Source organism: Schistocerca nitens, chromosome 3 (genome assembly GCF_023898315.1).
Source record: "Schistocerca nitens isolate TAMUIC-IGC-003100 chromosome 3, iqSchNite1.1, whole genome shotgun sequence".
Taxonomy (NCBI): Eukaryota; Metazoa; Arthropoda; class Insecta; order Orthoptera; family Acrididae; genus Schistocerca; species Schistocerca nitens.
Window position 1 is genome coordinate 548,320,904 of NC_064616.1, and position 14,299 is coordinate 548,335,202.

At 42.5% G+C, this 14,299-nt stretch overlaps 1 protein-coding gene across 1 annotated transcript in view; it reads right to left on the reverse strand.

Moving 5' to 3' along the window:
- LOC126249328 (proclotting enzyme) overlaps positions 1–8,585 on the reverse strand; it is a 278,769-nt gene extending 270,184 nt beyond the window's left edge. The window contains exons 1-2 of the mRNA XM_049950983.1: positions 8,581–8,585; positions 7,824–8,072 (exon numbers count right to left, since the gene is read on the reverse strand). Of these exons, the coding sequence (XP_049806940.1) occupies positions 7,824–8,072; positions 8,581–8,585 (254 nt within the window). The remainder of the gene's footprint in view (positions 1–7,823; positions 8,073–8,580) is intronic.
- Between the last annotated feature and the right edge of the window lie 5,714 nt (positions 8,586–14,299).

Here is a 14,299-nt window from a genome sequence, read left to right on the forward strand (position 1 = left end):
GCGAAAAATTACCAAGCTGCCCCACCAAACTCTTATTTGATTGGCCGACGTCAACAGAATCCTGAAGTTGCCTCCACATAGACTCAGCTAGAGCATTTCTGAGGCCTCATTGGTTTATCCTGGTAGACGACGACATTAGATTCCTTTACGTTGCAAGCCATCATACGGTTTGTGGTTGAGGGTTTTCTAATCCACCACTAGTAATTCCCTTTCGTATTCTACAATATACACTACGTGATCAAAAGTGTCCAGGCACCACCAAAAAACATACCTTTTTCATATTAGGTGCATTGTGCTGCCAATTAATGTCAGGTACTCCATATCAGCGACCTCCGTAGTCATTAGACACCGTGAGAGAAAAGAATGGGACACTACGTGGAACTCACGGACTTCGAACGTGGTCAGATGATTGGGTGTTCAAATGGCTCTGAGCACTATGGGACTTAACATCTGAGGTCATCAATCCCCTAGAACTTAGAACTACTTAAACGTAACTAACCTATGAACATCACACACATCCATGCCCGAGGCAGGATTCGAACCTGCGACCGTAGCGGTCGCGCGGTTCCAGACTGCAGCGCCTAGAACCGCTCGGCCACCCCAGCCGGTAAATTTAGACAAATACTGTAAATTCTGACGAGTAATGGGTTTCAAATTCCCCTCCAGATAATAGGATTTTGGCATCTCGTGGTCTCCTTAAATTATTTGTGGCAACATTCTTCCACATCCTTGTTCAATCAGAACTTGATTGAAATTTCCAATAACCCCTATGACGATGGATCGTTAAACTCAGGCCTAACTTCGTTTCTATCGGAAACTGTTTCACAACCAAAGCGAAGGTGGTGTGTGAGATTGGGTACTTTGTCAACCCTAGTCAAAATTGTACACAGAAATGACATGAGTGTCCATCAGCAACTGAGCTATTCGATCATAGTTAAACACAATCAGAACATGACAGCATATTTACAGAGCAGGATCTCGGACAGGTCAGAGAGCATTAAAAGTTCAACATCAAGATGTACAGAAGAGTCTAAAACATGTAATTAGAATAGATTTGAAAACGAAGATTAACATTTAAAATAAAATAATGAGCTGGGTAATGTTTTGACAAAGGTCAGTAGTGAATGTGGCTATTTCTAGTTGCCATACGCACTTGGCAGCAACATTTCATGTTCTCTACGACACGATTAAGAAGCTGTGTTGGTAGTCAATCCTGTTCACGAGAAAAAGTCATGCAGTAGTCTGGAAGATACACTGACGAACCGAAATTCGCCTCCGTGATGTTTCCCAGGCATGCTCAACAGGATTATTATCTAGAGACCATGCTGGTCAGTCCATGCAGTGGAAAAATTCATTCACCAAAGCAGCTCGATGCGATGAAGACGAAGCCTGGACGTCTGAAAAGTCGCACATTTGTTCGAAGTAAGAAAGAAGGGACCCATGACAAACAGCGGGTGCAATGCAATCACATTTAACAGGACTACAAGGCACACGATCTCACGCCCCACGGTGGCACGTCCACTGCGTGGGGAGGCCTCTTTGTCCGACGATGGGTATGTTGTCTTCCGTTGACACCCGCACATCGGCAGCACTGTTTGCGATGGTGCCAAGAACATAGGGACTGGACCAACGAGGAGTGGGGTCGTCTTCTCTTCTCGGAGGAGAGCATATTTAGTTTGATTAGTGATTCTGGATGTACCCTCATATGGGGAGAGGTGAGAACACTCATGCGCACAGGAACATTATCGGAAATTGTCGTTTTCGTCATGCAGGTGTTATGATGTGGAAAAAAAAATGGTTCTGAGCACTATGGGACTTAACATCTGACGTCATTAGTCCCCTAGAACTCAGAACTAATTAAACCTAACTAACCTAAGGACATCACACACATCCATGCCCGAGGCAGGATTCGAATCTGCGAGCGTAGCAGTCGCGCGGTTCCGGACTGAAACGCCTAGAACGCTCGGCCACCACTATCGGCGTTATGGTGTGGAGAGATATAACTTTTCTGGTCGTACTGATAGCCAGATCAACGTTATTGTGACACTATACTCCTTCCCCATGTGCGTCTTTTCGGTGATGCATTCGGTCTTGACTTCGTTTTTATGGATGGCAATGCTCAACCGCTTCGAACTGCGCAGGTGCAGAAGCTCTTGGAACGAACTCCTTGCCAACTTTTTGACCAGCATGAGAGTACATTGTAGAGTATGCACAGCAGTTTGTGGTAATCACACATCTTATTAAGTACCATGTCACACCTTTTGTAATGTTCAGGCGACCATCATAAATCGAGGTGAATTCAGTGTAACTAATTTTTCTTTGAATAAAAGTGTCATTTCAGTTCATCTTATTGTGTATTGCTTTCAATTATCTTCTGTATTATACTGTAACAGGTCTTTCCACGTATGGTCCAAGTTTCATGGAGCTATGGTACTTGGCAGTGACACATCATGCGAAAGTTACTTTCGTCCTGAAGTTTTACACACCAGCGTATATCTCGCGGGTTGCAGAGCTATAGCAACATCAATAGAAGCGTAATGAGAAGTTAGGATTTGAGGCTGTGACTTACCTTCTCGTCACAGAATCAGAGCAATGCAGAATGAATTACTTTAATGAATAAGGGAAAAAGGAATAGGCATTTATCAACACGAAAGTTAATTTGAGCAACACAGTTCTTTCATGATATTTTTCACTTAATGGCAGTATGGCCACACCTACCTCTTATATATAAACTAATTTGCCATTCCCGATATAGTGAACCTACAGTTTCCCGTGGAATCTGAACCACGGTATAACTCATACCAGAGGTGATAGTAGCAATGACTGACACGTAACAAAAATCTAGGATTGACCGGTAATCTAACCTAGAATCTTTATCTACTCAGATACCAAACTACACTTCCCAATGCAATGCAATCTGCCAGAAGATTTCTTTTCAAACTTTTCAGGTCTGGGTTAATATGATGTATTTCGTTGTGTCACGTAAATCTTGCAAATTCGTAGAAGTGTAACTACAAACTGTCAAGTGAGTGTCTCAAATGCTGTTAGAAAACGCTGTGGTGTGCTGCATGCTGTTTTAAAAAAATTGTTCAGATCATATTTCATTTTAACTATTAACCAAGAGACATCATCATATTTATAATTTTATAACACGCACTAGAAAGTAGCAGAGTGTTACGAACACTGGCCGTAGGTATGACAGTGTGAGCAAGCACCATTCAAGAATCGTAAAGACGATGGCTCAGAATTTTCTTTAGTTTGTAGTGGATTTTCGGCGATGATAATTTGTGAAGTGGGAAATGTAACCAAAAATCCGCATTCGATTCTGTAGGTGAAGCTGTGAAAAGAAAGGTGGGAAGTAGTCTGCAGAACGTCTAACATCATATCATTCTAAGAGACATGGCGGGAAAACGGTGTGACCTTCTTCACAAAAAATTGTTGTACATGAAAATTTGTGAAGCATTTTACATTTTATCTAATGTGCTTTTATCAGATTATTTTTTTGCGTAAATGATGACTACATATAAGCAAGCCCACAGTAGCGACATCTAGGGAGAGTGTTGGCAAACAGGCTTCTGGATGCTACTGTACCTCAATAGCTAGTTGGCAATAATCACTATGTGGACGATGTGGCATATTCTACACCATATTTTAAATCTATGTGACGATGCTATGCTGATTATATTTATATGTTTTGACGATGCCATTATGGCCGTATCACTTTAGGACATGGTGTAAAAAAGGTACGTTACACCATTTTGTATCTGTACGTTTCCCTGGAGTATGACAATATATTGTGGTACATATCGCTGTTTTATGTTAAAAGACACACTGCTCACTAGATGTATATACTTATATATTTTAGATCTGAAGATGGTCATTACAGAATGAAACCGGTCATCGTCTAAATAATTCATTTGTGATCAGAGACTGCAATAAAAAAGCATTTTACAGTATTGGATCACTGTTTGTACACGCGATTATGTCGCAGTTGGTGAAACATATAATTTTCTCCTCCCTTTTTTCTCCATGTGTAAAATCTTTTGCAGAAAGAGCAGTCAGGAGATATCAGGCAGGATTTAGATCTGGGAAGTCAACTGTTGACCAAATATCCACCTTGAGTCAAATATTTAAAAAAAAACAAGGGAATACAATATAGAAACACATCAGATATTTGTTGATTTTAAAGCTACGTATGACACCATAAAAAAGAATACGTTTATTGAAGCTATGAATGAATTGGGCCTACCACAACATTTAACACGCCTCATAAGTTTGACTATGGAAAAAGTAGTATGTAAAGTACGGATACAAGGAAAGTTAACACCAAATTTTGAAATTGGCTGTAGACTGAGGCAAGGGGATGCGCTGTCATGCATCTTTCTAATAGCACCAGAGAGGGTAATAAGGACAGCTCAAATAAGCACAACAGGCACAATATACGATAGAATGGTGTAGCCTCTGTCCTATGCAGATGATGCGGATATTACAGCAAGAATAGAACTAGCCGCTAAAGAGACATAGAGGACACTGATGGTAGCAGCAGAAGAAATGGGACAGGATGTGAACATCAACAAAAGCAAATACATGCGAATAATACGACCAGAATTAAATACAATATTAGAAGTTGACCAGGCGCAAATAGAATTTGTTAATGAATTTGTCTATCTAGGAACTCTGGTAACATTACAGAATGATATTAGTATGGAAATAAAGCGGCGCAACCACCTTGCTAAGAAATGCTATTATGGGCTGGCCCCACAACTTAAGTCCCGAAATCTGTCCAGAAGGACAAAGTGTCTGCAGTATAAAACTTTAATAAGTCCAGTATTAACACGTGACTCAGAAACCTTGACACTGACACAACAATGAGAAGAGGTAATAGGATGTTTTGAACGAGATGTGTTACGCAAAGTCAATGGGGCAACTAATGAAGATGTAGCATGGCGCTTACGTTATAATTTTGGACTTTACGGATTATATAAAGAACTTGAAATTACAAAGTTCATGAAAGTAAACCGCCTGAAATAAGTCGACCATATTTTCCTCACGGAACATGAGAACCCTACAAAACCAGCACTGTTCCAAAACCCAGTAGGACGAAGAAGCACGGGAAGACCAAGACTTCGATACCTGGATGACATACAAGAAGATTTTTAAAAATGGACAGGGACGAATGGAATGATGTCCTAGAGCTGGCCAAGCACCCTCAAGGGCTGTAGAGCCAGGAAGAAGAAGAAGAATTTTCACTGAAAAAGCACAAAACAAAAAAATTACCATTTAATGTCGGGAAAAAAATATAAATATCCTTTCTGGTATTCTCTTATCCTGATATTAATCAGATTCATCGTCAAACGACGACCAGAATATCTCGATGACCTGTGTGTCATTCATGTACCTGAGGTTTCTCTGTATATACACTAGTTTTTCAGTTGTACTTGGAGAGTGTTTCGCAATGGAGTGTGACTTCTTTCATCAGCTGACCAATAGTTGTACCGAAAGTACCCTTCGCCACACTTGCGGAGTATGACTTAGATGCAGATATTGCCACTACACATGACGGCAAGTAACGTTCTCCAGAATCCACCAAACCGAAACCCTTTCATCCAATTGGCAGAGAGAATAGTGTGACTCATCACTCCAAATTCGTTATTTCCTGTGGCTTAGGATGAGCTGCTCGACCATTGTTCCCCATTCTCTTTAACTTCCCACGCACAGTCACTGTGCCAGCTGCACAGCTGGTAGCACTTTGGAACTCACAAGTGATTCCTTTTGGTGACTTCATGTGATATTTTATGTACACCCTCAGCAATGCACGGCGGTCTCTGTCTGTCAGTACGTTAATAGCAGGTCCTGCGGTCTTCGATATAGCTTGTTGTATTAGGTGTTGTGAACTGAGTGTTGCCCGGCTTGCAACAGGCCCGGTGTAGACAGGTGACTGGCTGGTGCTTTAGTACTTTAGGTGCTGTGGGCGAGTTAACTCGTCACGCTCCGCCGCACCCCGGGTGCTGAAGACGTCTTTAAACGCGGCCTATGACGGCCGCCATGACGTGTTTACCCGTTCATTTCTACACTCTCGCTGCTGCGTGTGAGTTAGTTGCATATCTCGGTGAATAAGTCGGTGAATAAAAATGTTTCCGGTATTTAGTATCCAACATACGTGCTTCTTTGCATGCTACCATTTGCAAAAAGCCTAGTTCGATATTTTCAACCCATTTATAAAGTGTCGTGTCACCGCCAGACACCACACTTACTAGGTGGTAGCCTTTAAATCGGCCGCGGTCCGTTAGTATACGTCGGACCCGCGTGTCGCCACTGTCAGTGATTTCAGACCGAGCGCCGCCACACGGCAGGTCTAGAGAGACTTCCTAGCACTCGCCCCAGTTGTACAGCAGACTTTGCTAGCGATGATATACTGACAAACACGCTCTCATTTGCCGAGACGATAGTTAGCATAGCCTTCAGCTACGTCATTTGCTACGACCTCACAAGGCGCCATTACCAGTTTATATTGAGATTGTAATTATGTATCATCAAGAGCGGTGTTCTCCAATTATGGATTAAAGTTAAGTATTCCAGAAGCTATGTACTATTTTTGGCTACTATAATTACTTTACCTTGTTCCAGACCTTACGCCAGTCTGCGTGAGCTTAAACGCGTGCATTTCGGCTTCCTCTAGCAACACGGTGTTGGATCTTCTGCCAACACATCATAAAATATGACGATTTTTATGACGACACGACGCCCAACGCGGAGGGACGGTAATGGGCACGCCTACAAGATGACTTAGACCAAATTTCTAGTGGTGTGATTAATCGCAGCTAGCTCTAAAAATATAAAAATAGAAGTTAATGCAGATGAGTACGAAGAACAAACCTATATGTTCGAGCACAGCATTAGCAGTGTGCTGCCTGACACAGTCAAGTCGATTAAATATCAAGGCGTAACATTGCAAAGGAATATGAAATGGAATGAGCATGTAAGGATTGAAGCAGGTAAGACGAGACGGCTTCGGTTTATTGAGAGAATTTTAGGAAAGTGTGGATCATCTGTAGAGGAGACCGCATATAGGACACTAGTGCGACCCATTTTTGAATACTGTTCGAGTGTTTGGGGTCTGAACCAGGTGGTATGAAAGGGGGCAATTCAGAGGTGGGCTGCTTAATTTGTTACAGGTAGGTCCGAACAACACGAAAGTATTATGGGGATACTTCGGGAATTCATTTGGGAATCACTAGAGGGAAGGCGACGTTCTTTTTGAGGAGCAATGTTAAGAAAATTTAGGAAACGGCATTTGAGGCTGACTGCAGAACGACTCTACTTGAGTCAACGTTCAATTCACGTAAGGACCATGAATATAAGATCAGAGAGATTAGGTACAAAGGTGTATACACAGCCGTTTTTCCCTGTCTCTATTTGCGAGTGGAACAGGAAAGGAAATGACTAGTAGTGGTACAGCGTACCCTCCGCTATGCAGCCTGCGGTGGGTTGTGTAGTATGTTTGTAGATGTGGATGTAGGTGTATCTTTGCAACCTATTAGTGGGACGGTATACATAATTTGATACAGCAGAGTAACAATGACAAATAATGGAAAGAAATTCAGTCCTTCATTGAGCGAAGGTATCAGGCTGTATAAAGTGCAAAAATCAAATTTTTTCGACGAATAGTTTTCTCGAAATCGGATGAAGACTATTTCATAGCTGGCGGACCGCCGTCTCTGAGCAGAGATAACACATCATTTGGCCAGCAGTACAGCAACAAAGCCGCGCGCAGCACCGAATGCAGAGAGCACGTCTGTAGCAGCGGGAGGGTTATTGCTTACCTGAGTGGCAGCCAGGGCGCGTGCTCGGGCAGGTAGGCGGAGGGTGGAGGCTGAGGCTGCGGGCGCGCGCCGTACCGGCCGGCGGGGAAGCGCACGTAGCGGCGTAGGCGGCGCTCGGCGCTCACGTTTGGAGCGGACAGCTGCGCGGGCCACGCCGGGGTTCGCAGCGGGGCCGCCGCCTGCGCCGCAGACAGCGCCACCAGCACCAGCAGCGCCGCGACGCACGCCGCTGCGCTGGCCCCGCGGCTCCTGCGCCATAAAACACTCCACTCACTAACCGGTTCGCGATGAGCAAAGCGACAACGAATTAATCCCCGTAGTCGGGCATGGCGGTTTAGGTACAGAAAGTCCGCGCTCGTAGATTCATTCGAGGAGTGGAAACCGAATTCTTTCCACGTGCCAAATCCGGCATTTGTCAGGAGAATGAAAAAACACTGTGTCTCTATTTATATATAACTGGTTTGGATCCCAAAAACTAAGAATGTAATCTGATACGACAGAATTTTGCTTCTTAATGGATCGCCGCAAAAAATAATGATACGAATTAGAAAATAAATACTTTATTAAAAACATTCTAATCACGATAGCGGGAAGCTGACTGATTCTAAGTACCAATAAGAAAAGTTATACAAATTGGTTCTTGCAGAGAAGAAACAGGAACCATGCACTGTCATTAATGCTATTTATTTACACAAATAACGACATTGTCGGTTTCAAACCGAGAGGATCAGCTTCAGACGGCTGTTCATGTACATACAGCATTTATTGTTGATTAAATTAGTTCTTGCATTTATTTCCTCAGCAACTAACGTAAACAGCAACAACCCCAAATATATTATAAAAATGGAGGTACATATGTATGTATGTATGTATGTTCCACAGCTCCTAAAACAATGTACCGAATTAAAGAACTTCGTGCTATTATCGCTTACTGTCTGGAAATCATTTGTGTAGGCCATGAAAGGCGTCGGGGTGGGGATGAAAAAGCAGTGTAACCCACGACGCGCGAATACCCAAACTTAAGTCATCCAGTATTTGAGAATGATAGGGCTTGGAGATCTGCAACAAACTTTACACATAATTTTAAACCTTTACGAAACTTTTTCGTGCTGACGACCCCCACAAAACGATGAAAGAAAGAATGTTTATCGTTTAATATATTTTAGCTGTTTATGTAGTATAACCGCCGAATGAAGCACGACGTTTCAATTTATTACTTATTTACTACAAACTATACTAACGACAAATTCTGCAGACAGTATTCACATATACCACTGATGGATCAGAAAAATTGTATGTTTGTACGATCCATGGTTCAGAAGATATGATGTCATATACAATGAAATGCGTGAAAAACTGCCACATCATGCAAGACGTTTAAATTTATTACTTCGATGATGCTAAGTCTACTCACAACACTTTTCACAAACACTATTCACATCTGCTCCAGAACGTAATTACAGAAGCATATCTTTGTACGACACATAGTTCATGAGAGATGACGTCATAAACATTGAGCTGCGTGAAGATCAAACCGCAGTGCAATACGCTAGACATACAGGTGAAACATGTGTACAAATGCGTGTGAAATATGTTAAATATGTGTGACACATATTTGACATGTGCATACACGGACGTCACCGGTAAAAGCTCATACTCATCTCCTCGAACGATTTCAACCAAATTTGATACACATATTGGTTACAATCTGGAAACACTGTGGGAGCGAGAACCACCAGCCTCCTGTTGGGATGAGCGTGATGACGTGGTGATAGCAGGGGGAGGAGCAGATGGACAGGAAGACGGGTTGAGGGAAATGGACAGAAAGAGTGCAGAGGAGGAGACGGACAGAGAAAGGAAAGAGGAGAAGACGGTCAGAAATAGGGGTAGGAAGAGATAGGCAAAGCGAGGGGGGGGGAGGAGATGGACTAATAGAAGACTGAAATAAATACTACCCGGGGGCAATGCCGGGTACTCAGCTAGCGTAACATAATCGTGAACAGCCATCTGAAGATCAACCGGCAACGACCCTATTTCTGCAAGTATACTGTAGCTTGTTGTGGTTTTCTTCTTTACAAGAATGAACTGGCATTTTGTACAGATCCACGACCTCAAAGATTTTAGTTTTCGGCAGAAAAGAGCAAGAAAGTTTTTGGTCCAAACCAAGTGCCATTAATACTGAGGTGTTGCGTTTTATTCGTGATAATACAAGCACAGATGTATGGAAACAGGTTTTTAACTAATGAAACTGTAATCAACAAAAACCACTTCTTCTGTCTTTTAAATTTTGGAACTATAGAGGGAAGCACAGATTGGCACAAAGACCATTCCCCAGCTACTAACGCATGTTTTTAAGACTTTCTCCATGGTTTGGTACCTGAATCCAGTCTAGGAATATGAAACAGAGGTCGCAGAACACAACAGAACTGAAAAAATGGCATTTCGAACGTTTTCCATTTCCACTCTTAGTTTGTTGTGCACAAAACGCAATTTGATCGTGGACATGGAAGAAATTGGCTTTAATTATCGGGACGAAGCCTACCACCATAGAGTTGACAGTTCTTTTCCACCCAGACTGATGCTAGTTCCCGAGAACCAAACGCCAGTCTTATACTTGGTAAGTGACTCATTTCATGCGGTATTCGATAACCACAGCCACTCCGGACGTATAGGACTTTCAATCTTATCTGCAACAGTAACACTGGATCATTTGACAGATGTGATACCCTGAGCGATTCCAAAAGTTTTTAATTATCTCTCCTCGTATGCATTGACGAGGATTACAAATTGGAATTAACGACGGCCGACGGCGCTGTTTGAGTGTTAATATTCTTTACTGGAACAGAAAGAACATCCTAATCCTGAAGAATCCATCCAAACATGAAGAAATATAATTTCAAGAATTAAAGTAAAAAAGAACAGAGTAAAGAAATACAACGTTAAAGAATATAGCGTGGGAAGCTAGTCACATAAGGCACTTTTGGAGAGAGACAGAAGATGGGAGGCCCAAACAATAAAAGAAAAAGGCATTTGGATGCAGAGTAGAGAACCTTTGTTCGATTCCCAAATGCGTTCTTAAGTTCGTGTTTTTTTAAAGAAAAAACGTAGTAAAGCACGTGACTGGAAACCTAGAGGTGCGGCGTGCAATCCCTGTTGGAATGTGGAAATTTTCAGTTACCTATAATCTATCCGTCACTTCCCAACAGTGAGAGGAGTCGTCAGGAGCAACACGTGGTTCGCATTCCACGTCAAACTATAGGTCGCTTTTGCTCGGTGAGATAACTGGGGTCGACTAGGGGTACACAAGTCGCCGCAGTAGCGTGCAATTGAAAGACTTGCACCCACCCATTGATGCACACACAGTTATTTTTACTGTTGTTACCCCAAAGAGAGGTCACGCTAATACTGCCTTTAATCTCGATAACGGCCCCAATTGAGCGAGGTACAGTTTTCATAATTTTCGTCAGCTATGCCAATCAAGCTGAAACCACTCGTTGGCGATTACATCCTTACTCTACTAAATTGAGGAGATGTTGACTGCTACGTTTCACTCGCTGTACTAGATGGTTCCAGTCATTTTCTATGGGTTTAAAATCGGACCAATTAGCGGACCAATGAACGTGCTAATTGTGCCTTAGAGTACGTTAAACAAGGAACGTGTGTGTGCAGCCCTGTGAAGACGGATATAGTCATCTTGGAAGGCGTGTGTCCACAGAAAACTCATCATGTAAATTCAGAAGAAAGGGAAAAATTTCGTCGCTGTGAATGCTGAAAATAAACATCTCGGTTCATGTTCATGTTAACCAGAATGAATGGGCCTAAGTCACGGTACGAAAAGCGCTCCCAAAATATTACAGGACCACTTCTGGCCTAAACTACACGCTCTTCCCGCCACTGGTTAATTTCCACATTTGGAACTCGGCGCCTTGCATCGTTTAAAAAGAGGCAAAATGGCGACTCGTCGGCCCACACAACTCGCCTCTCTCTACTAGCCATTTCCTGTGTTGTTTGATCCATTAAAGACTTCCAGCTTTATGTGGCGCTATGAGAAGTGGCAATTTGCGAGATACCTCACTCCAAATATCCATCGCATGTAGATCCCTTCAGTATCTTCATCGGATACTGATTGAGGTGGACCTACATTCACTGACAGCGGTAATTGCCGTCGGATTTTTAACCGACTGTCATTGACAAGGCATGACACTCGTCGCCGGTCCGTGTTGGTTTGGAATTGAGTTGCGCTCTACCAAAACTACAGTTTGGTAGTTCTCGTACACTACATAAATGACGAGATAAATTGTAGGTTTACGGCAGTATTAGTAGCACTGGTAGGGAAAGAAACATAAACGAATGTGTGAAAGAGAAACTCTGAGACAACGACTTCTCTCTCTATTTTTTATCCGTTTTGCACGTAATTAGAACCGCACATCGTTCAGTGTTAGTCCATTGTGTATTCCTTAGAAATACGAATTGCATTTTATAAGTAATAAAGGTTAGCTGCGTTTTTATGTGACTAAAGCAATTACTTTTCGTGCAAATACATTTTACATGCACAAACATAAAAAACCTTTATAATTATTGTTATAATGTACTCAAAAAATGGTTCAAATGGCTCTGAGCACTATGGGACTTAACATCTATGGTCATCAGTCCCCTAGAACTTAGAACTACTTAAACCTAACTAACCTAAGGACAGCACACAACACCCAGCCATCACGAGGCAGAGAAAATCCCTGACCCCGCCGGGAATCGAACCCGGGCGTGGGAAGCGAGAACGCTACCGCACGACCACGAGATGCGGGCATTTTGTACTCAACGGAACGTTCTTCATCATGATGATCAAAGGCAAGAGTTTCCTGTTATTACTGACCAGTGCGAAGGTTGGTTTATATAAACCCGACGAAGATTTGGAGAGATGTTTGATACACTTTTATTTAGGTTTTTTTAAAAATTTATATCTTTTTTTTAGAAAATTGCGTTTTCTAGCGTTACATGATAAATTGATAAATGTGGATTGCCTTTTTTACATTTTTTGCTACAACATACCTCTGTTTCACGCAAAAAATCAACAGTTTTCGAAAAAACATGGACAGTTTTAGTTTTGCTATATATACTGTTTATTTTTAAGTAGCAGCCAGGTGGATAACTGTGTAGAGAAAAATGTCCCGTAGGTTACGCTGCCGCTCATATATTATCACTCAGTTTCTAGATGGTTCACTGCTTCCGATTTCTAGGGGAATCTTGTAACATATTGGTCACATACGCAAACAAAGCGATGGAAATGAGATAACGCCCGACAGGTATGGAACATACCCAATGTACAAGTAACCCGGGTAGGATCTTAACTGACCAAGTCTACTAGAAAAACTACCGAACTCTATGATAGTCTTCGATAGCCTACGGTAGTTTTACAACTCTAGTAAGGAACACTTTACGACCACTGTTCATACACCTTGCTACAAGGGTACGAGTTGTACACCTGTTTTTGTAGATACGTTTGGCTCAAAATGGCTCCGAGCACTATGGGACTTAACAGCTGAGGTCATGAGTCCCCTAGAACTTAGAACTACATAAACCTAACTAAACTAAGGTCATCACACACATCCACGCCCGAGGCAGGATTCGAACCTGCGACCGTAGCGGTCGCGCGGTCCCAGACTGAAGAGCCTAGAACCGCTCGGCCACCTCGGCCGGCCAGATACGTTTGACACTCCTTGTAGATATACCAACAAAACTGGCAGCTTCATTCACTATGCGGTAACGGGCAGGTCCAAACAATACGCCCCATTATTCCAACATTTTTCGGGCGTGCATCGGGAATATTTTAAATTCATGTTCCGAAGTTTCGGCAGACAAGCTTTCAGCCATTCACACTGTGGAATAAACGCGCATGTGTCAGAGATTACACTGTTAATAATAAGAGCGTTAGTCATAGATTAAACTCGATGGGTTTAAGAGTAAAGCAAAGCAAGCGCAGAATCAGTGAACCTACAATGCTTACGAAGTGTATTGTTGGTAATTTTGGATGGCATGAAGACTTAGGAAATTTCCTTCGAGAGCACAGACGTGAAATGTGGGGTTTCCATAATTTGACGAGCAGGAAAACCTCGTCTCGGTTGAGCAGGTTCCATGATCACTGAATCCCAGTAGGATGCACGACCGAAACATGATGGAATATTCGATCCGATGGGAAAACTTCAAGAAACACTATATCTTCACTTAGACACAACTCCACATCGAACCATCTTACTGCATTGGTTCCACACAGTCGACTGGCACAGCCACACCGCTTCACTGTCATCATTTAAGTCAACGGTGGAGAGTCATATGACCACTTGGTAACAGATCCACGCCAACTACAGTGCTATAAATCGAACGTTGTGCTCTTTTAAGGATGTGTGTAATATTTTTTCGAGTGTGTTTTCATCCTAGAAAGTGTGTTCTACTGGAAAAGCCTCGAGTATAGCTCGTACAGC